This window comes from Vollenhovia emeryi, unplaced genomic scaffold, assembly GCF_000949405.1.
Source record: "Vollenhovia emeryi isolate VEMERY1.0 unplaced genomic scaffold, V.emery_V1.0 DF939153.1, whole genome shotgun sequence".
Classification (NCBI taxonomy): domain Eukaryota; kingdom Metazoa; phylum Arthropoda; class Insecta; order Hymenoptera; family Formicidae; genus Vollenhovia; species Vollenhovia emeryi.
This window is the reverse complement of record NW_011967213.1, coordinates 1,134,668-1,160,730: the sequence shown is the minus strand read 5'-3', so window position 1 is coordinate 1,160,730 and position 26,063 is coordinate 1,134,668. Positions and strand designations below refer to the sequence as shown.

Genomic DNA, 26,063 nt, shown 5'->3' with positions numbered 1-26,063 from the left:
AACGTGTACGGAACGACGAGCCGCGGCCCCGACGTTAGGATGACGAGCGCGGCGGTTTAGCAGGGGAGAAGAATTTTCATCACTCGCAGTCAGGTTTACGTACGCGAGGGAGCGGGATTATCGCGGGAAAGGGGTTTACGCTGTCACACGGCGACTCTGGCGTGTGCTACGTTTCCACGCGATCCGATCGAGTCGAATCAGATTGCATAATAACAGTCGGGAGTAGCTTTGTGTCACGCCAGCGCTGCTATTGTACGTCTATTAGTGGCGTGGCCTATAAGTGGCCGTAATTCGTCGATCGGATTTTATACGGTAATCAGAGCGAACTCGATAATTCGCCTTCAAGTCGACGTCGGACTCAGCGTCACGTCGCTCATTACAAAGGGCGTTTATTAAAATATTACGCTCACGGCGGGAGAGAAGCGTGTCACGTGCGTTTTATCAAAGTCCCCCGGGAGAGACCATATTTTTTTTACGCTCTCGCGTTGCCCCTTTACGACGCGTGCCGATTACCGATCGCGTCGATCCGCGTCTCTCCGCTCTCTTTCATTAACGATATCTTCATTGCTTTCGCGTTGCGCCACTCGTGACTCGGTTTCGCGAGCTTCGCGTGCGAGCCGCGATACTGGCCGCGTGCTACGCTGCTTAGCATGATTTTTGTCAAGAAACAAGTATCAGGCCGCCGATCGAATGGCCTAATTTCGCTTCGGCAAAGATAACAATTTCTAGCAAGGTTTACACGCGGTACACCTGAAAAATGCAAGTAACCGCTGTAATAGATTTCTGATAGGCGGACAGAAATAAGGTTTCCTCGATAAAAAGACAAAAAGCACCTTGCCGCCGCGTTTTCCGTCGCGATGAATTATTTATGCCGCGACACAAATTTTATAGTTAACGCGCGCGCGGTGAGATATGTCGCCCTCTCTTTGCTTAAATTGCGCAAGATACTCGACGGAAACGCCCGGGCCTCCCCCCGAGTGCAAACTTTCCGGCGCGCGAACGCTGTTTACACACGGCCCGCATTCATTTTCCCGTACGCTGCAACGCCTGACCGTTTCCAGAATGCGTCGCGGAACAGCGGATTAGGATCGCAGTTTGTCTTTGGCGCTTAATGCCGAACTTTCGACACGGAACTTCCGCTGCGTAAGTCGAACTGACAATAGTCGCTCGCGCTTTCAATTCCTTCCCGCGCGATTGTAATTTCGAGACTGCAGTGGAATCGCAATATAATCAACGCGTTTGTGGGGGAGCGGTTTAATTTATAAATTCAAAATAACGCATTCAATTAACTGTTATTACTCACAATAGCAATAATAATTTTAATGTATTATCACCTGCTCGTAGCGGTGTGCGAATCATGCTTTTGCGTGGTCGAGTCGAATCTTCCCTGGGTTCATTACACGTCGTTTTGAAAACAAATTAAACTTGACCATTTTTCAATTACATGTTTACTGTAATAATAATTTTATTATTGCATTACAAAAATTATTACAAGAATGCAAAGCTTGTAGTCGACTAACCTGACAAAGCTTCGACCTAATTCCAGGTCCTTATCAAGTAACAACAGTTGTCGGAAAACACAAGGCGTGAGCTTGTACCAGCAAATTCATAAGTCAAAATGTTTCCGTCGTCAGAGTAAAAGTCGTGATATTAAAGTAAGTTACATACAGAGTAAAAGTCATGATATTAAAGTTAATCACATACAAGATATTGCAAGTGAAAGAACGAATCCATTGGTTCTCTATAAAGCACCTAAACCAAAATTCTACAATACTGACAATTTACATATACTTCGACCAATCTCTTCTATATCTGCTAATGTGGAAAAGGATTGAGAAAAACCGAATTTTAAACCTTAGTGACAACTCCACGAAAAATGGGTTCGTTCTGACTTTCAAGTATTTGCAAACGGTTTGCTGTCGTAGCAAAATATTGAGCTATCACAACTAAAATATTAGCTGTCCCTATTTTGTTAAGTTTTAGCTACAGCAGCTACATTGTTTTTTCCGTGTAGGCGATAAGTTAACACAGGAATCATTACAGCTTAAGGCGTCAAAGATTTTTATAGTTACACATACCGAATATTGACACGTAATTACTTAATTTCTTATTGTAGTTGAAACAAGTACACGCTGAAGAAGATAAAGTTATGTCGAAACGTTCGTTATTAGGAATTATATACATATCGTCAGATTCTTATTGCTGTATTGGATGTTAAGACTAATATGATATCACATTAACTATTTTAAAAACCTTTTAAAACCAACATTGCTCGTGAAACTAATTGGCCTACTTAATTTAAAATTTATTATTAAAGTAAGTTGTCCGTATGTAGAGATTCATGTAGAAAAAATCATTACATTTATTAACAGGAAAAAATGGCCGATTCGAAAACGAATCGAATCTAATCATCGATGAAACGATTCACACGCTTGCTTGTCATTCACGAATGCGTCGTGTCTTTTTTCACTCTTTTATAATATACGTTTCTCCGTCCGAGTGCCCTCACTCGAGTTTCGTTACATAAATTAATACAACAGACATATGGAAAGGCGACGCGTTTCCATGCGTGGCGTGAAAGAATCGGTTCCTTGTTAAGTCGCTGCCATTTCGCAGACGATTCCACGAGCGTGCACAATTTGCAACGGCCCCGACATAAAGGGCCGGAGATACGACGAATAATTCACCGCTATGCCGTGCAATTTGTCTTGCATTGTGTACGCCCTCCACGACACATCTTTCGCGCGTGACTTCATGCTCAATAGTCTTGCTTACACGAGCACTCGAGCGGCATAACGTTTGCTGTCCAATTAGCAGCGATAAGTCGCTCCACCTGCCGTGTCTCGCGTGCGTGCGCGAGACTTTATCATATTCGCGTATTTAAGCCTCGTATCGAGTCCATTCCTCTCCCGTCGACCCGACGCGTGGCCGGCCGAGGTGTCGTAAACGGCGCGGCCGTTAAGCGAGTGATGCGAGTCCGTCTTTGTGGAGCCCGTTTGCACGGCACAAATGGATAATGCAGGACCCACGCGGCGCGCGAGAAACGTTGCAGCTTCCTCCTTGCCTAATCCATTAAGCTCGATATCGTACGCGCGCGATACGCCGTTACCGCCCGTCGTAGCGACGCAACGAGGAATCGATAAGCAGAGGCATAAGGGAACGGAAAGAAAATCGCGCGTGTCTGTGTGTGTGTGCGCGCGTGCGGACGGGCGAAATCATTGCCTCGTAAAGGGAAAAAGCCCCGGTTATGGCGAGACATCGCGGGGCACGGGTGGGATTTGTGGGTAAAATATGATGTGATATCTCTCGTCAGAGAGGAAAACTTGCCCGCGGCGCGTTGTTGCCTCGCGCAGCCCTCTTCGAGAGAGAATCTCCCGGCGTGATAACGCGGAAGTCGCGCGAACGAGCGTCCGCTTCTATCTAGCGCGACCGCTCGCCCCGGCGTGGGGTGTTCGACCCAATTCCACGTTTCTCCCGCGTCGCCTCGTTTTTCCCCCATTTTTCCCGAACGACCGAGCACGCTCGCGCCCGATACATCTGGCTTCCTCGAGGACGGCTGCCACAAGTGGCGTCGAAAGAATGGGGTATCGATATACCCTCCCTTATGTAGGACATTCCTTCCGAAAACACCGGGGGAAGGCGAGGGAAAACGCTCGCGACTCCGCGAGTCCAAGGCGGTCGCGTGCGCGGGCGTAGACACGCAAAATCGGCCGCGGCCGCCGCAAAGAAGTTTTAAGTGTGACTCAGCTGTTCCCGTAGGTCGCGTGTTACGATCAAATGTCTTATTATAGTGTCTACGCCGCTGGGAGCACGCAATAATTACACGATTACGCCGCGCCGCGGTTGACGTGTTACTTCCATTATTTACCAGTCAATTCGCGCAAGAAAGTTCCTTCGCTGGTTATAAATAACGTCGCGTTTTTTTTAAATATATATATAAGAATGTTACACGCCAGCCTAGTCCGGCGCGCTATTATTTTCACGCGACGCGCGCTCCCAACGTCATTCATCGGGATCGTAAATCGCCGAGGGCGGGTTTATTCACGGGCGTATGTAAAATGAGCGAAAGCTCGGGGAAGTTTTTCGTCTTGCTAAAAATCGTCGCGTCCGCGCGACGGATTTGCTCGTGAATTTTTTTCCTCGAGCGAAAATGTATTTGCTAGCCGCGGTATATCGTATCCAGAATCATCGTCGTTCATTTCGTGCGTACGAAGAGAAACGCACTTTCCAACGTTCTTCAGACCGTGGAGAAACGTGCGCCCGCGACACGAGAGCTTCGATAAATATCGCGGGAACTAACGATGTTGGCGCAGTTGCTTGTGTCATCGGACATAATAAAAATCCGCCGGGGAAAAAAATTTCAATTTTCGTCCGTATTGTTGTCTCTTTGAATACGAGCCGTATGTTTGAGACTTGATATTCTTATCAACGAGGAAGTTATTATCGGTTTTCGCGGCCCTCGTATTTTACGTACCGCGCGATATAACGACTTTATCCGCGTGCCGCAGTGACGGGGCAATTAATTCGCGTGACAACGATTGCGGGGCCATTAATTTTCAATCGGTCGGCTCGACGTTAATCGCGGGTTTATTAATTAGCCGCGGGGATCCAAGGATAACGGCGGGCCGGAAGGGCGTTATCCTTGAGTGAGTTACGAGCCGATTTCCGAGTGTTTATGCTAATTCGCGACCCGACGTGTCATTTTGGAAGCGGCGTCGAGAGGACGTTCGGGTTACGAAAAATAATCACCGATAAATAAACGCGAGCCGCGAGCGATGCTCGAAGACGATCGTCGGCAAAACTCGCCCCGTGCGAGCGACGAATTGTAATCGCGAAAGTTTCAAAAATCAGATGATTTGTGAAACAGCGACGCGCCGCCCCGCGGTCCCGGAAACTCGTTTCGGCCAGACAAATTCTCCGTGGCTTTTCGCCAGACTTGCCGCTATTCCTTCATCTCGCCGACGCTAAGCTATCCCCGTTCCAATTTGCTCGGAAAATGTTTTTCCTCGCTCCGTGACTCGAAGCCGCGAACGGGGACGACTTGGAAATTGTAAGAACGTCTTCGCGCGCGTGAAGAAACGCTTGGACAAGACGAGACTTCTTCCAGTCTTTCTCAACGTATATATATATATATATATATCTCTCCCCGCTTAAATACTTGGAAGGTTCCCGTGAACTTAAGAAGGTAGAGCTCGGAGGATTCAAAGTTAAGAGCAAAGAATCTAATAGAAGAAAAATCAGGTCCCGCGTCTTCGATCCGGCCGGAGATACGAAATATTCTCTTCTTTTAAGTCGCGTTAAACTTCCCTACGCGCATTCGTATTATTTTACTGAAATATCAAGGAGAAAAGGCCGCCCTCAAACCGGCACTCGCTTCTCACCGAAGGTCGATTTACTTAACGAACTGGAGGGGCATTTTTCTCACGGGCGAGATTCCGTTTTGTTGGAAGCAGCGGGCGGGAAGCGGTATGGATTTGTAGCGGGTTCCATTCGATTCCAATTAAAGGCCGCTCGATACATCGTCGCAACGTTGCGAGCTTCTCCCGACGCAAGCGGAGCTGCCCGTTACGTTTCTCTATGCATTACAGACGACTCGATTCCTTCCACGTTTCCTCGGGAATGGAGACTACGCCGGCCCGAGCGACGACAAGAGGAATCGACGCTTATTCCGGTCGACGTGAGAGACGCGAGAGGAAGAAAATGAACGGCTAAATTACAGAAGCCGGCGAAACGATACGCGTTTATGCCCCTTTTTGTTAATGCCAGACTGCAACTGGTCTCGGCATAACAGCTGCGGAATTGATTAACGTCCCGTATTCCCGTATTCCCGTAACAGTACCTAATATTCCCGTAATAGCAAGACTTTCGATCATCGAATTTCACTTATCTTCATCTCCGTTCCCGCGTATGAAACCAGACTCCTGGAGTCTGACTATCCGGACGATTGCAGGAAATTGAAACTGGTGCCTATCCAGCGCGATCTCATCCCGTAGCTCAATGATCGAGCAACTATATATGCGCGCGTCATTATCGATTGCTCGTTACATTATTGATAACGTCGCGTATCGCGCCGTATATACTGAATGACGATTGATTTACACCTTGCGGGTTTGTACATTATTTCGTGCGCCGAGTCGCGCGTGTTTACTTAATATTAACTATTCTAATTCGGCCAACAAGTACAAATCTAATAACGCCAATTTTCATTCTGTTGCAGAGTTTCAGCGTGCTCGCCATGCATGGATTTTGAACTTCCATTTCCAACACGAGAGTCCGTGTAGCCAGGCGCGACGCAGAACGGTAAGTCCGGCACATTTTCTAACATTCTCGCTCGCCAATCGCCCGCCGGTTGGATCGGCAAATTGCGTTATTAAACGACGATTGCCCGAGAGGCGGTAAATGGAGCTGCTCGTTTAATTAGGATTAGAACAACGTGCCGAAGGAGCTTATTAACGATAATAAATATTCGATAATAAACGTGGCCGGCAAACGTGCTTGCAATTACCCTGTTGCGCTCGGATTCCGAATCCAATCGGGGAAAACAGAGACGAACGATGGAGCAGGTCTCCGCGCGCGCACACATACACACACGCCCATGGCTACGTGTATCACTACTCTCGAAGAATAATTCAGAGAGCCTTCAACATGGAACACGAGTTACGGTGCGACGGTGCAATCGATTCGAATCACCGAACGGCGTGGAAACTCCTCGTCATGATTCTTCCATCTCGGCACGACGCTTTCGTGATAATTAATCAAGTATCGGGTAGATTTCACACGAGATACGGGAGACGTGCAAACGCGCGCGCCAACGTTTTTACATTAAATATAAGGATTTGTCACGGAGAGTGAAACCTCTCGGTTCTCTCTCGTTATTTATTTAGGATGATTTTAATCGGCCCGGTAACGAGTTCCTGTAAATGGTGGAAATTGTACTGTAATGATTTTTACACCTGCGGCTAAATCTTAATTAAATCTTCACGATTGTTCGCGTGTAAATGACGTCGGGTCTGGTTTAGTTCTCGCGCGCGCGCCTAAACAATAAGCGATTGCATTCCCGCGGAGAAACGCGCGAGTTGGTAAATCACGAGTTGGTAAATTCACGACAGCGTGAAGTATGGGAGAATTTAAGCAAGAGCCATAAGAGAAATAAATTCGCTCGGGGATAGTTCCCGGAGAATTCCGGGCGCTCGCCTGCTGGATACATCGGTATTTTCGCGGATAAAAGGGACTCTGTGATACGATATCGAACACTTCAGTCGATCTCCTTAGTAGAAACAGAGAACGTGAAGTACAATAAGGGGGGAAAACGTGTATGCGTGATCGAGTTTCAGATTACTGTACTTGTACTCGCACTCGTTATCTAAAAGGACTTGGATTTTTACCGGGTTTTTTTTTCGTTATCTAAAAGACTAAGGGCCGGTTTTATCCAATCTCTCGGTAAATTAACTAATAGTTGAACCACGTTCTTTAAATTGAAAAAAGATAATCACATGCTTTAACTATAGTTAAATATCTAATATATTAGTTATCTTACCAAGAGGTTGGAAAACCCGGCCCTCAGAGCCGGTTGTTAGTGAAATTATACGTCTATCTTTGTCTAATTTGAAGGAAAAGCAGACATACATATGATCAAACTATTAATTAACTTGCCAAGAGGTTGGAACAAACGGCCCTAGGATGTTTAACACGTTGCTATACAGGGTGTTACGTAATACCGGCCTCACCTCTTATTTTCGGATAGAGCGGATTAGATTGAGTCGAAAAGTCCTCTACCAGTTTGCAACGTTCGCAATAGTTAACGAGTTATTAATTATTAAAATCGCTGTCTTAGCCCGGCCTACCGCCCAATTCAAGCTCGCGGTGAGACGCGGCCGTCCAGCGATCGGCGTTGCTAGGCGCGCGGGGAGTTGTCTATTACACGTAGCCGTTGCCGTGTGTCATAAACAACTCCTCGCGCGCCTAGCAACACCGATCGCGGGACGGTCGCATCTCGCCGCGCGCTTGAATTGGGCGGAAGGCCGAGCTAAGACAGCGATTTTAATAATTAATAACTCGTTAACTATTGCGAACATTGCAAACTGGTAGAGGACTTTTCGACCCAGTCTAGTCCGCTCTATTCATAAATAAGGGGTGAGGCGGGTATTACATGACACCCTGTATACTGGTGACATGGTATTTTCATAGGAAGCTTCGTCAACGAAATATTGGTGCCGTCATTAATATAAAAAAAAAACAGCGATGTTTTAAAAATCGTCCATCGATAGATTACCGTACCGTATCGCCGATAATTTAGATTAAAAATATGAAAAAATAATCGTGGCTCATGGGGTCCACTTTTCGACTCTTGACGGTCAACGTGTTTTCAATTAGATCAGTGATGTAAATAAAGTAGACGTGCAGCGGTCGAATCGTGCGATTTCGTCGTGAAATTATTATCAGCGTGAAAGTCGCGAACAGCTTTGCGTCCGCTGCAAGGGAATCTCGCGTTTTCGCGCTTATTCAATCTGTCACAGCAAGCGGGCAATTGAATAATTACTAAATACGAGACATTTCTTCAGATGTTTAAGAAAGAGAGAGTCGCTCATGAATATTTCAGTAGCGCGGGCTCGAAGTCTCTCCGAAGCGCAAAAGTAAGAGGGCTGAAAGAACGCGGAGCATACTTTTTTCAAATAAGAAAAAGCATTAATATATTTTTCTTAAGAGACAAATGGTACGTGGAAACATCTCGCGCTTTTTTTTCTCTCTCTCTCTCTCCCTCCCTCTTTCTCTTTGCGGCACATTTCCGTGGAAATTTTCGAAGAAATCTCTTGGCCGTTTCTGCGTACGGAAAATAAACGAAGACAAACTTTTAGCTCCGTAAAACATTATTAACTGCGTGTGCGTAGGCGCGGACTAAATTTACCGTCGCGCCGTTGATCCTGAGCGACTGCGTGCGACGAGAGATTCGTGGACGCGTAAAACGCAGCGTGGGCGTGGGAAGTACGTGCCGTTACGTTCGCGATAAAAAGAAAAATTACGATACGCGTAATCGTCGGTTAGAATCGGCGCTAAAATTACCGGTGGCACGCACCGACGTGCGACACGCGTGTTTCAGAAATATCGCTCGGGGTCCCCCTCGGCGCGTCCCAATTGGCCCCCCGATATAAAATTGAACGAGTTGTCAGCGCGATTCGTAAGTGGTTAGAACCTATCGGGTTGACCCTGCACGCTCGTCGATTATTCTCCTTTTTCTCGACTGATATCACCCACGTGATTTTTCTAACTTGATAGCCTGCCCTCCCCCCCTCTCCGTCCCCGCGGCGACTATCGTCAACCGACCCACGCGCTTCCTCAATTGAGTGAATCATCGCGTTTCGCGGCAAAACAGGCACGTAGCGGGAACAAATAACGAATACGTGTGCATCCACGGTCCAGTTTAACCTTCTGAACGTTGAGTTCGGTCCTAATGATTCGATTAACCAGACATTCTCTCGGTAAGAGGTAAGTGAATGGATTATTTCCATTATGCGTCCTGTCTGCGAGCCATTCTCGCGGGGAGTAGATTTCCGCGGAACAACATTAACGAGCAAGTTGCAAAATGGCCGGGAGAAGTTGAGCCGGTGGCTGAATGGATTAAAGCGCGACTACGTAGAGTATGGGGTATCCGGCTTCGGGGCTCCGCCTTTCCAGCCCTCCCCCTCCTCCCCCAGACCGCGCGAAACTTTTCGCAATTGTTAAAGTATTAACTCACTTTTAAAGCGGCTTTACTTTCGCGCATTTTTCGCCGGCACGGAGCTACGCGGGGCGGCACGAGAAAGCACTCCCCGATAATTAACTTGATTCGCGCTCCCACGTAGCCCTCTGTACGCGAATAACATTAAACGCGAATAATATTAAGCCCCCAGCGAAATAATCGCGTTCCCGCTCCCGTGCTTTTTCGCCAAATTCGCCCCGCGTTTTCGTCCTCTTGCCGAGGATACTTGCTTAACCTTAGAACTGCACGCTTGAAAAATATCAAACTAATCGCACCTGCTCTGGGAGAAACAAGACAGTTAAGCAACCTATCTTGGGCCCACAATTAATAATCGAATTATTTGGGTTGTTCGCAACTCTAATCTATTACGAGTTTTACCCCGCGTGACTAGAAATCGCAATTAGCTATTCTATATCCAAGATTTTCAAGTAATACTAATTGATTCTCTCAATTAATTCTGTCGATATTCAGTAACGCAAAGGTAATTTTCACTTAAGAGGCACTAACCAAAATGTTAAGTTGATTAACTACAAAAAAAAACGGTAAGAAAGTTCCCCAGAGTAGAGTAACGAACAATTCAAATAATTCGAATCGAATTATTTAGATCGAATCGAATTATTTAGATTGTTCGTAACTCTACTTTGGGAAAAATTTTGACTATTTTTTTGTAGTTAAGCAACTTAACATTTCGGTTAGTGCCTCTTAAGTGAAAATTACCTTTGCGTTGCTGAATATCGACAGAACTAATTGAGAGAATGGATTAGTATTACTTTAAAATCTTGGATATAGAATAGCTAATTGTGATTTTTAGTTATTTGGGGTAAAATTCGTAAAGGTTTAGAATTACGAACGATCCAAATAATTCAATTAGTAATTGTAGGCCCCAAAATGGGTTGCTTAATTGTCTCTTTTTTCCCCAGAGTGGGATCATTTCGACCCCATTCAACTTTGATCACTTGTAACTTTTAGAAAAATTCACCGATCGAGTCCTTTTTCGTTCAAATTCACCGTCAGACTGTCACTCTCTGAAAGTCAATCAGTACATTATCGCTGAAAAACAGTTGTAAGTATAAAACTATTTAGTGCTACACTTATAACTGCGAATCAGTGAATATTCAGTGTTTCAGTGATAATCCACTGATTGACTTTTACTAAGGCGTTTAGATACTCCGTAGCCAGTGAAATGTTCCATACGGTATCTTTAGATAAATTCAAGACAGTCTTGAATATAAGATCTGACTATGAATACCGGTCTTAGAGAGCAATAATGCAAAACTGCAAGTAAAGATTGGGATTAAAATAGAAATTACAAAGATATAAACGTAAATAACAAATCGGAAAAAATTACTTTTTAAAGTCGGGCCGGGGTTTGAGGGGTGCGGCTCTGGGATTAAACTCGCGTCCCGGCGTCATCAAATACGCTCGACCTTCCCGTTCTCAAATTATTCCAACTATGTCTCCAAGTATCCCGAGTGTACCTGTAAAAGAAGTGTAAAACATTGTTAGCTACTTGCGTGCTCGGCCGCTATTACTGTCTCCTGGAGCGCGGGGAACTTCTAAAATATTTGCTTAAACTTTACCAGGCCGCATTCTACCGGTTGTACTAATGAAAAAATGGCATATAAACACCGTCCTACTATTTTAAGAAACATCCTAGCGTGTCCGGGCAAGTTTTCCATTCTGGAAAGAATTTCAGCCCCGACTCGCCCAGACCGGGAGCTTCTCCCGTGAGCGACCTCATTCCATTTCCTCCTTTTCCGTTGCGTTTCTCCTCGCGCGCGCACGCGGGTGTACGTGGAACTGATGGTAAAATGAATCCGGTTCTATCGGGATTGTATTTGTAGCGGGTTTGAGTGGCACCCACGTGAAACGACATTACCCGCGCGAGAGCGAGAACGTAGCAAAAATTGGATGAGGTGTGACGTTTAACTGAACCAGTCGAGCTGTACAAGCCGCAAATCTTTACTCACGTAAGTTCTAGACAATAGAGTTAAAGTAGGACCCTCAACAAAACTAAACAACATACAGGAAACGGCCAATGCGGGTCTAAGGTAAGATGTAGGTAGCCTATACATGTAATTTATTAACATGTGAGTTCATATACCTCAAACCCGCTACGTACATCTTGCCTTAGACCCGCATTGGCCGTTTTCTATATGTTGGTTAAGTTCTAGACGTTGCGTATTCTCGAGAGGGCGATGGAGAGAGAACGGCGGAGGGCAGTTTTCTGCGCGGAACGTACTCTGGGGGGAAAAAAAACACCAATCCATTTTGGGGCCCACAATTAGTAATCGAATTATTTGGATTGTTCGTAACTCTACTATGAGAAAAATGTCGACCGTTTATTTTTTGTAGTTAAGCAACTTAACATTTCGGTTAGTGCCTTTTAACTGAAAATTATCTTTGCGTTACTGAATATTAACCGAGGGGGAAACCGCTGAGGGCACTGTGGTGTACAGATTTGCGGCATTACTGGGCATTACTAGGCAATTTTTGGGCATTACCTGGGGCATTAGGTCTTGCTGGGACATTATAAAGATAAAATAAGATAAAATAAGATGACAAGTAATGCCCACTGGGCATTAGTGGGCATTGGTGTACAAGATTTTGGTCAGCGGTTTCCCCCTCGATATTGACAGAACAAATTGAGAGAGTTGATTAGTGTTACTTTAGAATCTTGGATATAGAATAGCTAATTGCGATTTTTAGTTACGCGGGGTAAAATTCGTAAAAGATTAGCGTGTCACGAACAATCCAAATAACTCGATTACAATTGTGGGCTCCAACATGGATTGCGAACTTTTTTTCCCAGAGTAACGCGTAACGAGTTCGAGAAACAATTCCGCGCCTGCAGATGAGTCAAGTCCCTCGAAATGTTTACGAACGCGCCTTAAGTGTCCTTTTAGTGCCCTTAAAATAGTTAGCGTTGACCAAATTGATTCGCATGCACGCGCGCGCGAGGCATCGTAAAGTCCTCCTTTACAGTTCCTCGAACGGGAAAGCTCCCGCTGTAAAACGGCCCGCGGGAGAATTCACGCACAGCCCCCGTCCTGCATTTGCCGTAAGGCGCGATGATAAAACTAATGATGCCGTTTCCCCGGTTTCCCGAAGGAAGCGATAAAGTTCGTTTTTCGCGACGCGGCGGGGACCAGGCCGAGAGACAATCCTCTTCCGCCTCGCGGCACCCGGCTTCCAACTCGATTTCGCTTCGCGGCGATTCGATTACGGACATCCATACCGGGTAACAGACTGAACGTCAACTCGAGAAGGGAGAGGAGCCCGAACGCGAGGGATGGATGGTGTCGTGTGAACGGTACGCGGCTGGCTTCGTTCACGAGCCCACCCGGGAAAGGCGCAGCTTGTATTAACGTTTTATCGCGCCCCCGTAATGCATCGGCGTAATGCGCCTCGGCGCGCTGCAAATTACGAGCCGCGACCCGACTTTGCCGTGCATTAAATTTCGAGAATAGAGCGCTTCGGTTACCAGGCACGAACGGTGTAAAATGAACAGTTATTAGTATCGTTAGGACGAAGTCGCGTTCCGTCGGAATAAAATTTCGCGCCTTTCCCTACCGAGCGCGATATCGAATTGCGCGCGAGGCGAACGCGCGCGGTATCATCCGCGATTATGTCATCGCGATTGTGAGGCCGGGAAGATCCGCGTTGCCGGAAAGACATGTGAACTTTTGACCCGACCCGATTTTAGCTTTTAGCAATATTCATAAATTCATAAACGCGTCGGCGTGGGTCAGCAAATTTATCGGAAACGGACCTTGGCGACGTGTCCGCGGTTTTGTCCGCTTTAGCAGCAATGAATATTTACCTCCTTTCTTCGCCTATGCTCGCCTCCCTTTTTTTTCGAGAAAGGAAATGCGAGAAATTAATTAAAGCGGGACATAAACGATGCAGCGACTAAAGCGAACGCATTGCTGAGCAGGTCGCGCATTTTTTCCCGTGAATATTCATGAACGATATGATGCGACCACTTTGCAGACCTAGTGAATTTCGTCGCGTCTGATGTTGTTTTATGTCTCGCGGCGTAACCTCGTCTGCTAACTCTCGATTGCTTATCGATACCATTACCGAATTACTGGACGTAGAGCATTCTATCGCGATCGGGCATGTGAGTGCCGAACAATGCGAGAATTCTCGTGGACGGGGGCGTAACCGTGAGCGGTTTAATCAAATATCGATTGCAGCGAGCGAATGGGATCGAAGGCGATCGCCGCCCGCGACCTGCCTCAATCAAACTGGTTGAGAAACGCGGGGGAGAATCGCGCGCCAAGTGCCCTTTTACGGAGCCGAGAGTGCGTGTCAGTTCGTGCCGTGCCGCTCGCTCGCAGTTTGGACAGCCGAGATACGTTTACAAATGTATTTGGGCTAATTTGTGTCGTCCACGCTCGTCCTCGCGTGGGCGACGCGCTACGTGCGTCTGATCAATAATAGACTCCTACTACTCGCGCGCGGCGGACGGGCGGCCAGCTCGTTATCTCAACACGCGCTCGCGGCCGGTATATTTTCATTATTTGCGTAGCCTCTTACGGAGCATACCTACGCTACGTAGTAGCGTAATCGAGGGGCTCGATGATTAAAAATTGATAACGGAGTATCGCGCGGAGGGGGAAAAACGAGCGATATTCCCGCAAACGCGGTCGTCTTGAGGAAACGTCACGTAGACGCCGGATATACGCATTATGCGTGACTCCGATCGATGTTTTCGTCGCCGGTTATTCATTTTAAGGAGAAAAGCGAGGTCAGGTCGATCGCCAGTCGGCAAGACCTTGACTCAGTGGCCGTATGCAGCGACGAGTGCGCACGCGCTCTCTCTCTCTCTCTCTCTTCCCCGTTCTCTCCCCCACTCCCCCCCTCTCTCTCTCTCTCTATCAGTCTGGCGGCAATAAGCCAGGGTAGAACGGAGTAGAACGTCGCTACTACTACCCCTCTACTATTACTACGCTTACGTTTACCACCCTCTCGATCGTTCGTACGCCTACGACATCCCGCTCGCGCGCGCACATGTACGGCCCGATTCTCCTACGCAACCGATTAATGAACGCGTCACGAAGAGGTCTGCGCCCGATGCCCCGCAATCTCCGACCCCTGACCTCTGACTCCCGACGAAAAGGTAAGATCAATCCCCGTGCGATTCGGGACGCGGGGGAGTTTCGGGCGATCTCCCGCGCGAGGAGATCGGCTACCTCCGCGTTCGTTTATTTATTTATTTATTTATTTGCCGTGGGAACACAGTTGGGGTGTAATTCCCGCCGCGCTTAATTTTACTGTTCCTGTTGAGCTACTAAGCAGTGGTAATTAGTCTGTTCTCCCCGCGGAGAGATCGCCAGCCGCCCTCACTTTTACGTACAGACGTGAACGTTATCCGCCGCCGTCGTCATTGAAATCGTCTCATTAGTATGCATAACCGATCTTCTTTTCTTTTTCTTTTGCGCGTATCTTATTTCGGACCCTCGCGTGGCCCGAATAACGAGAGGCCGGGGAATGCTTCGAATCTCTTATTAGTTCCGAAGCTTCCCATCGGAAAATTTCAGCAATTATTAAAAGGTCTAACCCCCCCATAAAACATTAAGTACAATGGAATATTAAATAAACTCAATTTAGTCTCGAGGGTAGACTCCAATTTCAATTGCTAAAAGATTCATTCTGCAAATGGCAGCTCCGATTTGTACGAACAATTGATATATTATTATACAAAATTCTTTACGACACGATTGGTAACCCTATCGGTTTTCTGGTCAAACATAATAGATGCTTTAACGCCATTCGCGTTATGAATAATTGCGTAATTTGCGGCGAAATGTTGAGAGATTCTACCGCGGAGTATATCGATCATACGCCGCAATTATCCGATAGCAACGCACGCGCGCTGAAGCAAAATCTCATTTGCCTACTTGTCGTAAGATAAATTATTGCGTGTTCCTTGTGCAACGGACAAGACAGCACGACGTTAACATTTACCGTGTTCGGGAAAATGCTCGCGATTCGCCATCAATGTGCCTTTAATGTCGCAGATATTTATACGTTATTTATGTGGCCGGATATACTAAATAACCGAATGGCTACGGGTATAATGTGGATGGGAAAGGTCAAAGGATAGTCCGAGATAACGGAACGCGTCTCTGTCCTTGAAAAGACCGAGGCGTTCTAGTTGCAACGGCGCCGGCTGCTTTCTAAAGTTTTAAAGCGCGAGCTGTATCTAACCCTGCAAATTACCATAATCGGGTTTGCAGCATCGATTATGCGAATTGTGGCCGAAGCTTCGTTCACGCTACGTTCGAATTCGTGCTTGCAGGTACGCGTCCCGCTGAATTTAAACTAGACTCGTGCTAAATTAAGAATTTACAACTGCAAAGTAAACCGCGCACGAGGTGAAATGCGAAAAAAAAAATATATATCGATTTACGTCCGCGTACGTTTGGCGGTCGGGATATTTTAGCGGATTTCATCGGGCACGATAAATGATTGGGATGAAACGTGAAATCTGCAGAATTTCAACGTGGAAAAAGAGAGCCGAGCAAGTTCAAGGTTCGCCGTACACGTTGAAAGTATATAACCTTTGGACATTTGACCTCCACTTCTTGGGTTATATGGCGGAAATGTGTCGATGAAGGGCACTCGATGATGAAATCGGAAACTATGTCAAGTATTTTTGACAAGAGAGAGAGCGAGCGAACGAGAGGGAGAGAATTGCGAGAGCGCAGTCTGCAGATTCCAGAAATCGTGCTGAATTTAAAAAGTCTCTCCTTGGCTTCCAGGATCAATTAAGGCAATCGAATCTTTTCTAAAGGATTTCTCATCCCCTTTGCCTCGTTTGGCTTCGCGCAAGAGATTCGCGCTCGATTCTATAGTTACGTACGTTTACGAAGCTTAAGCCGCAACACAGATAACATTTATCTATAATAGAAACGGGCGTCCCTTTGCTGACAAATGGCGCGTTATCTCGGCGATGCCGCCTTTTCATTGGTCCGCGGAGCAATTTGACCCTTCGATAAGGGAAAGTAAGTTTGGACGCGCGAATCTCGATTACCGGTGCCGTTATTTAAACGACCGTTTCCGTCAAACTTATTCCGGGCTGTCTTATCGGGCGACGTTCAATTTCGAGCACAATCCGCGTAATCGCTAACCCTTTGGCGGCCCCGAAATCTCACCGGGTAACACGAATGCGCCCCGTCACGTATGCAGATGCTATTTTTACCTTAATTTCGGAGACGAGATCGTATCCGACCGGGATTGTATTAGATTCAAGACGGAATATTATTTTCCGTGCAAGAGCGGAATGCTGTTCTTCGTGCCCGTGCACCCTCGCGTGGTCGATGGAAAAATGTTTTCGCCCCGTTTTAGCCGATTTGTCAAATTCACGACACACTTGCGAGTTTCTGGGAAAGTATCGATTGCGGGCGCAGCCCGCTACCTTTGCCGTTACCGGCACGGCGCGGCCGAACTTTTATCGTTTTCGCGTGCTTCAGACACATCGACCGGCAACTTCCAAAGCGGTCGTTAAAGTAGCGGTAACCCTTGAACGATTCTCATAGATGCTGACCAGAAATCATGCAATCTACTGGAATTTGCATTTATTCTTCCTCATCGTGAATCTCTTTGGAAGAATAATGGCTGCTAAGGTGAAAATAATATCCTTTCGTGTACTTATACACTCTTATATTTATACATGTGTATGTAAGGAGCGCGTGAAATCAATTTTTGCTACGCTGAAGATGCGATATAATTGCAACCGAGACGCACGATCATGTATTTTAATTGAATAAAACGTGCACCAAGCACCCACGTGCTTGACTCTCGGTGCCTTTTGCTCTTATTAATTCAGTTTCAATATCGAGAATCCTACATTGAATACTGTTTATTTATTTTTTATTTTTTTACGTATACAGTACCGGTCAAAATTGTATCACTTTTTTAGATTTTTTTAATATAAATTGGTGGGGGGGGAAGAGGGTCAGTGCGAGCCAAACGTATTCGTGCGAAAATATCCAATATGGAATTTTTTATTGAATTTATAAATTAATCATCAAACGTTTCTACCCACTTTCGGGTCATCCTCGGTGAGACAAAATTAAATCTGATATAATAAAAAAACGAAGACGGAGAACGCATGTTTGCAGCCAGCGTGTACGTTAATTCAACGAGTAGAGACGGCTCCCAATAAACAAATTGGTGGGGAGAAGAAGTTCAGTGCGAGCCAATCGCAGGTGTTCGTGCGAAAATGTCCAATGTGGAACTTTTTATTGGTTTTATAAATTAATCATCAAACGTTTCTGAATATAACTTTCGTCGCAGTGCATCGAATGTGCTCAAAATTTCCCAGTAGACACCTGATAACATGAAGGATAATAAAATGCGACAAAATACGCTATGTATTTAAGGATTTAAGGACTTGAGGTATTTAAGGACTACCGCAACTCAAGGGAGCTCAGTATCAGAGTCTCCAGCCCTGATGATGCAAACAGCAATGTTTGCGAAACGTCGGCACCACACTGCGCACGGACACGGCAACTATCCGGAAGCCATTACGACTGAAAAATATACTATGAGTTTCGAATTTTTCATTCGTGCACTTTAAAACTACCGAGAAAAATAGCCTGGACCATCTAATCGGATAATTCAATTACATAGTAACAAACGGATATAGGTATTCAATTGTATATCCGGCGAAAAATATAATCGGTTTTTCGATTAATTTCGGTAACTTCAATTTCATCGGATACATTTCATCGAATGTATTCATAATTTAATCGGAAAACTTAATGAAAAAGCCGATGGTTAATTTTCCATCGGAAACGCTACTTCATCGATTTATCCAGTGCAAGTTTGTCTCATTGTCAGTGTGTAGTTACGCTTAAAAAATCGAGAGGCGATACAATTTTGGCCGGTACTGTATATTTTTCAAAGAGGATGCTGGAGTGACGGCTGAACTCCGACGGGATAGTTTGAAAATTTCAAAGACATAATGCGATACGAATTAGACTTCAAACCTCAATGTTTTTAATATGAAAATGTTCTACTGTACAGTCCACACACCGCTCTGGTATTATTTTGTGCACAAAAGCCAATAATAAGATTTACGAACGCAAAAACTGTATGCGACTCTGTCGGTAAGTCAAAGTCACTCCAGCACGCAACATAATCATTATCACGTTTTCTATCAGTTAGATATCGTTTGACTAATCCCGCAGACAATTCCAAGAGAGACAAAGTCGGAGATAAAAATCATCCTCGAGGGAATTCGAAGAATTAACTTTCCCCTTTGGTCTCCTCGTGGAGACAAATGTGGCGTTTGGATTCTGAATATTTAATATCCTTTTTACCTTAATTCCTCATTTCCATGCGTAACATCATCTTATCCACCTCGGACGACGATACCCGGCTTGTCAAGGCTATCAACCTTCCGTCCAACTCCGAAAAGAGCGAACGGAGCGAGCGAGATAGCGCGTCTCGACGATAAATAGAGCGTAACTTCGTTTCCGTAGCGCTCGTCGCTAATTCTACCTTCCACCCACGCTCCCGCCGTCTCTCGCGGCGGGTCGGTGTTACGCAAGCGGAAGAATGTCGTGAGTTACATCATACCCATCCCCGTGTCTTGCATTCGATATATCGATTCATCCCCCGACGCGACGCGATGTGACGCGACGCGAGGTGACGCGAGGCGACGCGGCATGTCCTTGTTATTTCGTGTAACGGTCAGACGGTCGCCAGACTGACGTAGATGAAAATAGTTACGTGGCAAAACGAATCGACAGCCGGAGCAACCCTTCAGGTGCATTATCCGATCGATATATACCGTTCCCGGAATGTGTTCAAGGCCAGTGGCAGGAAATTCGATTCTCCCTCTTTCTATATATTTTATTTTTATTTGTTGTTACCCCACATCAGTATTTTATGTACACTTGACGCGGCTCGCGTACGGGAGGGACGCGAATGCACACGAATGCATGGATCATCGTCTCGTCCTCGGATAGAACACGGCGATATATCAACGGGCGTAATGGTACACGCGTCGCGATGTCGTAGATAAATGGATACGTGTGTTTGCGCGCCGATGCATCGTCGCGTCGTTTTCCCAAAGAGCGGCACTCGATGAGCAAAAGTCTGAAGATGCACTCGATAAGAATTGGCCGTTCCGTCGAAACGCAATCTCCGCTTATTTATGAGAAAGACATAAAGACACACGGAACCGTATAGAACATAAATCGATATCGTTTCCCGTTTCTCTCGGGGAACGAAACGTTTACGGTGTTTTAAAGACACCGGGAGCACGGGCGTTTCAAAGCCGAGGGTCTTAATCGTCGATGAACGTAATAACGTGGCGTCGTATAAATCCGCGATGAACGTCGCGTAGCCCGAGACTCGATGGAGAAAAAGAAATACAAGACGCAAGAATGTGAAATACATCTGAGACGTGCTTACGTATATTTACACAGAGTGCTCTTAACAGTGCGCGAACAGACAGTTTAGAATGAGAAAAGTTGCCATTCCACCGAGTGATTCTATTTACGCCCTATGCAAGTTTCGGAGTCGTGCAACTGGGTCACCAAGGGACCTCTTGAAAAGCGTTTGATTTCCCATAGCACCGTCCTAACGGCGCCCCTATTGTCGTCGCGGAAAAAACTGTGCGATTATTATTTATTAAGTAATCTGTAAAACTCGAGATCGGCGCGTCGCGGAACAACTGCATGTCTTATTTCTATTTCATTCGGTAAAATGAAGCAGGTAAGCGAAAAAGATTTCGAGTGCGGGCCTGGATAGCTCAGTTGGTTCGAATCCTGGTTTAGTCCGAGCCCGCTATTTTTCTCGCCGAAAAACGAGGGGTAAACCGCTGAGAGCATTGTGGTGTACAGATTTCGGGCATTAGGTAGGTGTTACCAGGCATTTTTTAGGGAATTAGTGGGTGTTATTTGGCCTTGCTGGGGCATAAAGAGTCTGAAAAGGTAAAAATAAGATAACAAGATGATGCCCACCCCCAATGGAAAAATATATATTTCAAAAAGTAGGCGAAAATATATGGTAATATATTTCATACATTTGGTGTATAAAAACTTTATTTAAAAAATCGTATATAATATTATACTTATGTCAAAAATATACTAAAAATGTATGTGAAATATACGAACAATATTTAAATTGTATTCTTATAATTTCGCAATAACGCTCTTCGCTGCCGCGAGGCGGCGATCGCACGTTACATTGTCCCGTATTTAAAAATCAAGCAACAGCAGTGTATAAGAAGTGGCGAGAAATCAGATCTGTTGTGGTAAATGAAATCAATTTGATCTCCGCTGGTAAAGCGTTGAGAACCTAAATTCTAAGATACTTAGAGCAGCACGCGGTCTAACGCATTTCTAACCAAGCTCGTGTGCGTTGTTTCAGGAACTCCCACAATGTGAACGTACAAACAAGCGCAAATGCCCAACAAGGCGCGGCCTCGTCAAGAGTGGTCTCCTCAATCCCCCATAGATGTCTTGTAAGTATCGAAGCGGTCGAGCGCGACCGTTAAAACTGCACGGGAAATACATTTCGATACATTTCCTCCTCCTCGTGCGCCCGATTCGATTGCATCGAGACCACCTCGTGGCCATCCGCGGCGAGAGAATCGTACGTAATTAGTTAATTAAAGTTTCCGCGCTTGTCCCGCTGACGAGAAAATTGCCGCTTTCCGCGGCCACGTCCATTGAATTAGCTCGCGAGAGATAACGTTCAATTTTCGCGGAACGGAACATCATCTCGCGTGTCACGATCTTTCTTTTATCTCCAGTTATCTTTATCTTTAACGAGATATCGAATTTCACGCTCGCGCTCAAAGTAAAGTCGCCCCGGGAGCGCGCTCGTCCAGAAAGTCAACGGTTAACACGCTGTATAAATTTACCTAGCCGTATAATTATACGTTGATACGCTATGGCGGTAATAAGCAAATAGCGAGTCGTTTCGATAGTCGCGAGTGGCGAGGATCGCTAGGAGCGCAACGACGCGGAAGGCAACTCTGGAAATTGCAATTTGTCCGAATAACACGGGCCGCGTATTTCCCACGGAAACACCTCGGCCTGCCGCGCCACGCCATGCCGCGCCACGCAATGGCACAAAGCAAATTTTAGCCGGAAAACTTGCGCGTCAAATGGCTCCCGTTGTGCAATAGGGAGTCGACTGTAACGCCGAACATTGTTTTCCCCGGCTTTCTGTATCCCGAACGGTGCCGAGAGGGAGGCGGAAGGGCTCGTTAAAAATATAATATTAAAGCGGCTCGATGCGCGATACGCGGCATGGCGGCCGCGTACGTAACATCGGGTATCTAGTTACGGATAAAGAAGAAAGTCCGGGCAAACACCCGTAAATACCCGCAATCTCTCTCGAACGTGCGCGGTTTTTCAACATTTTCGTACGCGGGGAAAAGATGTAAACGGAATACAAAAAAAAAAAGACAGAGAGAGCCGAAGGGAGTGACTTCGTTACAGCGATAGATCCGCTAATTGCGACCCGAGCCGCAATTAAGGGCGAAATGACCGGGGTGGAGGGAGGGGGGGAGGCGCGGTACGTATCCGCGCTTGATTATTCTGACAAATCAACGTGAAACCGATGATGTAACGCGGCTGAGGCGCATCGGCGATAAACGTTAGAGAAGCCATTACACCGGAATACAAAATGCAGCCGCATCAAATTTAGATTGCGCCCTGTCTCAGGGGTACCGACCTTTCTGCATCATTTATAACGGATCGATCTCCCGCTCCTCCGCTCCCCCCCCCCCCTTTCCACCCCGCCCACCCTTCTCCGTCCTCCCGTGTCTCGTTCCAGAAGTTCATTAGCTATTCGGAGTTTAAGAGCTCTCGACTACAAGTTTCGTCACTCGTGAATTTTGATTCATTCTATACGCTCGCGCCGCAGCACGGCGACTTTCGCCGTGGGATCTTTATTCACGCGAGAGCATGTAATTTACATGCCTGTTGCGCTAATGCTGTAAATATCTCACCTCGAGCAACGTTAAACAAACGCAATTCGGGGCAAGTCGAGAACGCGAGAGCGTCGGTTACTGCAGTTTCCGTCGTCTATCCGGTCGCGCTTATCCGCGGCGACGATGAAGACGGAGGGAAACGGTGACGTGGGCTCGATATAATCGTCGATAATACACACACCGGGAGAAGAATACGACAAATATGTGATGCGTCTTGTAGGATGGCCCGAGCTTAATCGCCCGTTACGCTCACGGAACGGCCATGCGGGTCGATGATTTACCGCTCACGGGGCGAAATCCTAACGTACGGGGCTCGCGGAATCGCCGCGGCAAATCCGGCGATCGATGCTTTCGAGCCCGCATTCAATGGCGAACGAAATTAGCGAGCGCGGCATTGACAACCGCTTTGTTCGTCTGTCACGCGAGCGTTCCCGCGATAAATTTGCGCCGGCAACCGTAGCGTTTCGTGTAAATGCCAATCAGCTGCATGATTATCGGTCACGAGCCACCGCGGTGGCCCGGAATTGTTTCGACTCCCTTCGGCTCGAGTTTTGCGCCGGGAAAAGTGAGGCCCGGCGCGCGCGTTGAACAACCCACCGCCCACTCGACGCGTATCCTCCTCCCGATTCTTTTCCGATAAATCGGCCCTTACGCCGAGGTCTGAGTAATCGCCCGTAAATTGGACGGGAGATATCCGTGCACCGTGTCCGCGTGCGCAGCGCACCGTAATAATCGGCGATCACGGCGAGACTTAATCATTCCTACCGCGCCTCGGCGAAGAAAGAATAGATTAGAGACGTCGTCCGTAACTAACGGCGCGGTTGCGTGCCGGGAGGAGGGAAAAAACCGCGGTGGAGAAACGCGATTGCCCTTTGGGAACGGCGGCGAGAGGCAGCTTTCGGAACAGGGCTCGCCGAGTGCCTCGAACACTCCGGCGAGACGGGCGTTTCTCGATGTCTGCCGCAGGTGGACGTCACCCCGCTCCACCATGAGGCCGGCCGAGGGTGACGCGTCGGATTGCATTCTGGTGGTCGGCGTGTCCAGGTCGAAGATGGCCGTCGCTTTTCTATCGGTCGCCCTGCTGTCTCTCTTCCTCACCTTCCACATACTCTACGACAGCGCCGTTTACAGCCTCCACGCGGTCTCCGCCGTCGAGGGACGCACGGTCGAGCTGGTCTCTCAGGTACGTGAGTTCTCCCTGTCTGTCTGTCGTAACGAGAGTGCATGCGTCGCGGATGTCCCCGAGGGCGGCTGGACGACTGGTGGCATGTACGGTGGATTTACGGCAGGTACACGCGACACCGCCTCTCCTCTTCACCAACTCCAAGGTTCACTTCCCGCGCACGAATCGCCATCTCCCCCAGGCCATCATAATCGGCGTACGCAAATGCGGCACGCGGGCGTTGCTGGAGATGCTGTTCCTGCACCCGCAGATACAGAAGGCGGCCGGCGAGGTCCACTTCTTTGACCGTGACGACAACTACGGCAAGGGTCTGGAGTGGTACCGGCGCAAGATGCCGTACTCGTTCAAAGGGCAGATCACCATCGAGAAGAGCCCGAGCTACTTCGTGACGCCCGAGGTGCCCGAGAGGATCCGCGCGATGAACGGCAGCGTCAAGTTGCTGCTGATCGTGCGGGAGCCGGTCACTCGGGCGATATCGGATTACACGCAATTGCGCACGCACGCCGCGACCGCGTCCACGCTGACTAACGGCACGCCGCAACAGCAGCAGCAGCAGCAGCAACAGCAACAACAGCAACAACAGCAGCAGCAGCAAGTGGCGCGTACATTCGAGGAGCTTGTTATGCGACCCGACGGTACCATCAACGAGTCCTACAGACCGGTCGCCATCTCCCTCTATCACACCTATATGCATCGCTGGCTGGAAGTGTTCCCCAGGGAGCAGATCCTCATAGTGAACGGCGATCAATTGATCGAGGATCCGGTACCGCAGCTGCGCCGAATCGAGAATTTTCTCGGGCTGGAGCCGCGCATCGGTCGGCACAACTTCTATTTCAACCACACCAAGGGCTTCTACTGCCTGAGGAACGAGACCTCGGAGAAGTGTCTGAAGGAGAGCAAGGGGAGGCGTCATCCGCGCGTCAGTCCGATGGTCGTGACGAAGCTGCGCAAGTTCTTCAACGAACACAATCAACGCTTCTACGAGCTCGTCGGGGAGGATCTCGGCTGGCCGGAGGAATAACCATCGTGGAAAGTACCGACTCGTTCGTTACGCTACGCGAGTCGCGTGTGCATCCAGCGGCGGGCATGATCGTTGAAGTAAAATCAAATACCCCATCGTCTTCTCTGCGCCGAAGAAGATGATATCGCTGCCGATCGCCGATGGAATTTACCGCGGGTCGAACAACTGACGTCGTCGACCGAGACTCTCCGGGATTACATCGTTTCGATCAGCGATACTCCTCGGGGACGCCGGCAAGGATAAGTAATTTATTATTGATTATCGATTCCTTTATTCTCGACAAAGTGGCGTAACGCGCTGATGTTTCACGACGACAGTACCGGCGCCGTTATCAGCGGATGCGTGCGAGACCGAGGCGTCTTGTTATTGCACTGTCAAACATGTGAGCGTATACAAAACATGCAAACACACGAATACACGCGTACGCACACACACACACACGTGCAGACAGAGAGACACAGACACAAAAGTTACAATAACGCCGGCCAAAATAAAATAGAGACGCGGATCTGCGAGACGAGCGCGATCGCCTCGTGGATTCACGCGGCATGCGGATCACATTGGTCCGTGACTTTACATATCAATTTTACATATCGATAGTTTACATATCAATAGGTTAACTAGTTCGTATGACAAAGATTGAATATTTTTATAATCCACATTGGAAGTTGTTATATCGCTTATGTCGTTAAGGATATTACGTAACGCGAAGGACTCGCGCGCGATCATGAAGATCGAGAGTTTTATTTATTGCGCCCCCGCGCATGCACGACCCGTCGCCACAAGGTACAGAGGGCTGGTGTAATTATGCCAGACCCCCGCTCTTTTCGGAGAGAAACCGACAGAGAGAGAGAGAGAGAGAGAGAGAGAAAGAGAGAATCAGAATCAGAATCATTATTTATTACACACTCTGGGACAAGTCCCCTAAAGAAAGGGGGGAGGAGAGAGAGAGTCGAAATATTTTCTTTCCCGTTTTTCTCCGAGAGTTTATCTCTTCTCACTTTCTCCCTCTCCTTCTCCCCCGCAGAAATGCGCGAGCGTTCTTCTCCATCGTTCTCTGACACTGGATATTGGCGCAAGCGTTCCTCTGGGAACACGAAGAGAGAAGTAGGGTGGAATCCGACCAACCGCGAATAAACTCGTCAGCGGCAGCATA

At 47.4% G+C, this 26,063-nt stretch overlaps 1 protein-coding gene across 1 annotated transcript in view; it reads left to right on the top strand.

The window, feature by feature from the left end:
• The window catches only part of LOC105565350 (heparan sulfate glucosamine 3-O-sulfotransferase 5), a 39,627-nt gene extending 13,812 nt beyond the window's left edge, over positions 1-25,815 (top strand). The window contains exons 2-5 of the mRNA XM_012018469.1: positions 6,218-6,300; positions 21,131-21,224; positions 23,670-23,886; positions 23,993-25,815. Coding sequence (XP_011873859.1) covers positions 21,166-21,224; positions 23,670-23,886; positions 23,993-24,907 — 1,191 coding nt within the window. The 5' untranslated portion in view covers positions 6,218-6,300; positions 21,131-21,165 and the 3' untranslated portion in view covers positions 24,908-25,815. The remainder of the gene's footprint in view (positions 1-6,217; positions 6,301-21,130; positions 21,225-23,669; positions 23,887-23,992) is intronic.
• The last annotated feature ends 248 nt before the right edge of the window (positions 25,816-26,063 follow it).